This window comes from Equus quagga, chromosome 1, assembly GCF_021613505.1.
Source record: "Equus quagga isolate Etosha38 chromosome 1, UCLA_HA_Equagga_1.0, whole genome shotgun sequence".
In the NCBI taxonomy this organism is placed as follows: Eukaryota; Metazoa; Chordata; class Mammalia; order Perissodactyla; family Equidae; genus Equus; species Equus quagga.
In genome coordinates, this window is record NC_060267.1 from 68,884,865 (window position 1) to 68,886,051 (window position 1,187).

Below are 1,187 nucleotides of genomic sequence, written 5' to 3' on the forward strand. Positions count from 1 at the left end.
CTCTGCATCACCCGCAGTGTGTAGGCAAGAATCTCTGCAGACTCTTCCTCTGTGCTACTTGACTTCATAGACTGGAATAATTTTCTCCCTCCTAACCAAGCCAGTTAGCATGCAGACACTGACACACAGGCAATAAGAGTACCGAGTTGTCTCTGTTCAACAATTTTTTCTGACCTCTCTGATTATCTTTCCTATCAGTTTGCAGTTAATCATCAATTTAGAGAAAAATCATATTTCCAATAAGTTCATATGTCAAGTGCATCTGGGCATATCAGCTGTCAGGTTATGAAAACTGAATTTGCCCAGCCAGGTTTTCTAAATTTGTCCTTGTTATGCTCTCCTCTACAATAAAACTACTAAAAATAATAATAATAATAATTACTAATGTGAGGCCTAGTCTAAGCACTCACTCATTTTAACCCTCATAACAACCCCATGTCACAGGTCCTATTATTGTCCCCATTTTACAGCTGAGGAGACTGAGGCACAGAGGAGTAACTTGCCCGCAGATACACCAGTGGCAAGAAGCAGAACTGACATGGAAAGATGGATAATCTGGCTCCAGCATCCGTCTCATACCCACGATGCTATCCTGCCTCCACTGGTCAGGGGGACCACCCATGAGGCCGAGTCCTTGCCTGGAACAGCACTTCTCACCTGAGCAAAGAATCCCTTGCGACTCCGTCTGGCAATCAGCAGCCTCTTCCACAAAAGGGCCACAAACTGTTGCTGTGTGAGCTTCCAGCCCTTCACCTGGTAGGAGCCTTTGCCGTCCATCCCGCTGAGCAGGTCTGTCTCTCTGGATTCTGCAAGAAGCCAACACTCAAGGTCACCTATTACCTTAGGCACTTTTGACATCACCATGCTCCTTCTGGCATCTTCAGCAAGGCTTCAAATCAATGAGATAAATATGAACAATAGAACAGAAAATTGGGTAATGCTAATAAAGTGAGATCTCAAAAAATGAAAATAATATGGCCTATAAAATTATGAAAATATGTTCAATTCACAAGAAATCAGAGAAATGTATATCAAATTGAGCTATTACTCACACATAAATAGGCAAATATTAAAGTCTTACAGTGGAAGAACTAGAAAGAATGTAGAGACAAAGGAAATCCCATTCACGGCCAGTGGGAGTATGAACTGATACTTTAAAGATCAAATAAGCAAGAACCAGTGAAGCT

At 42.0% G+C, this 1,187-nt stretch overlaps 1 protein-coding gene across 1 annotated transcript in view; it reads left to right on the forward strand.

Moving 5' to 3' along the window:
- The window catches only part of LOC124248751 (protein NipSnap homolog 3A), a 14,777-nt gene extending 13,976 nt beyond the window's left edge, over window positions 1-801 (forward strand). Inside the window, exon 6 of the mRNA XM_046679201.1 lies at window positions 471-801. Coding sequence (XP_046535157.1) covers window positions 471-661 — 191 coding nt within the window. The 3' untranslated portion in view covers window positions 662-801. The remainder of the gene's footprint in view (window positions 1-470) is intronic.
- The last annotated feature ends 386 nt before the right edge of the window (window positions 802-1,187 follow it).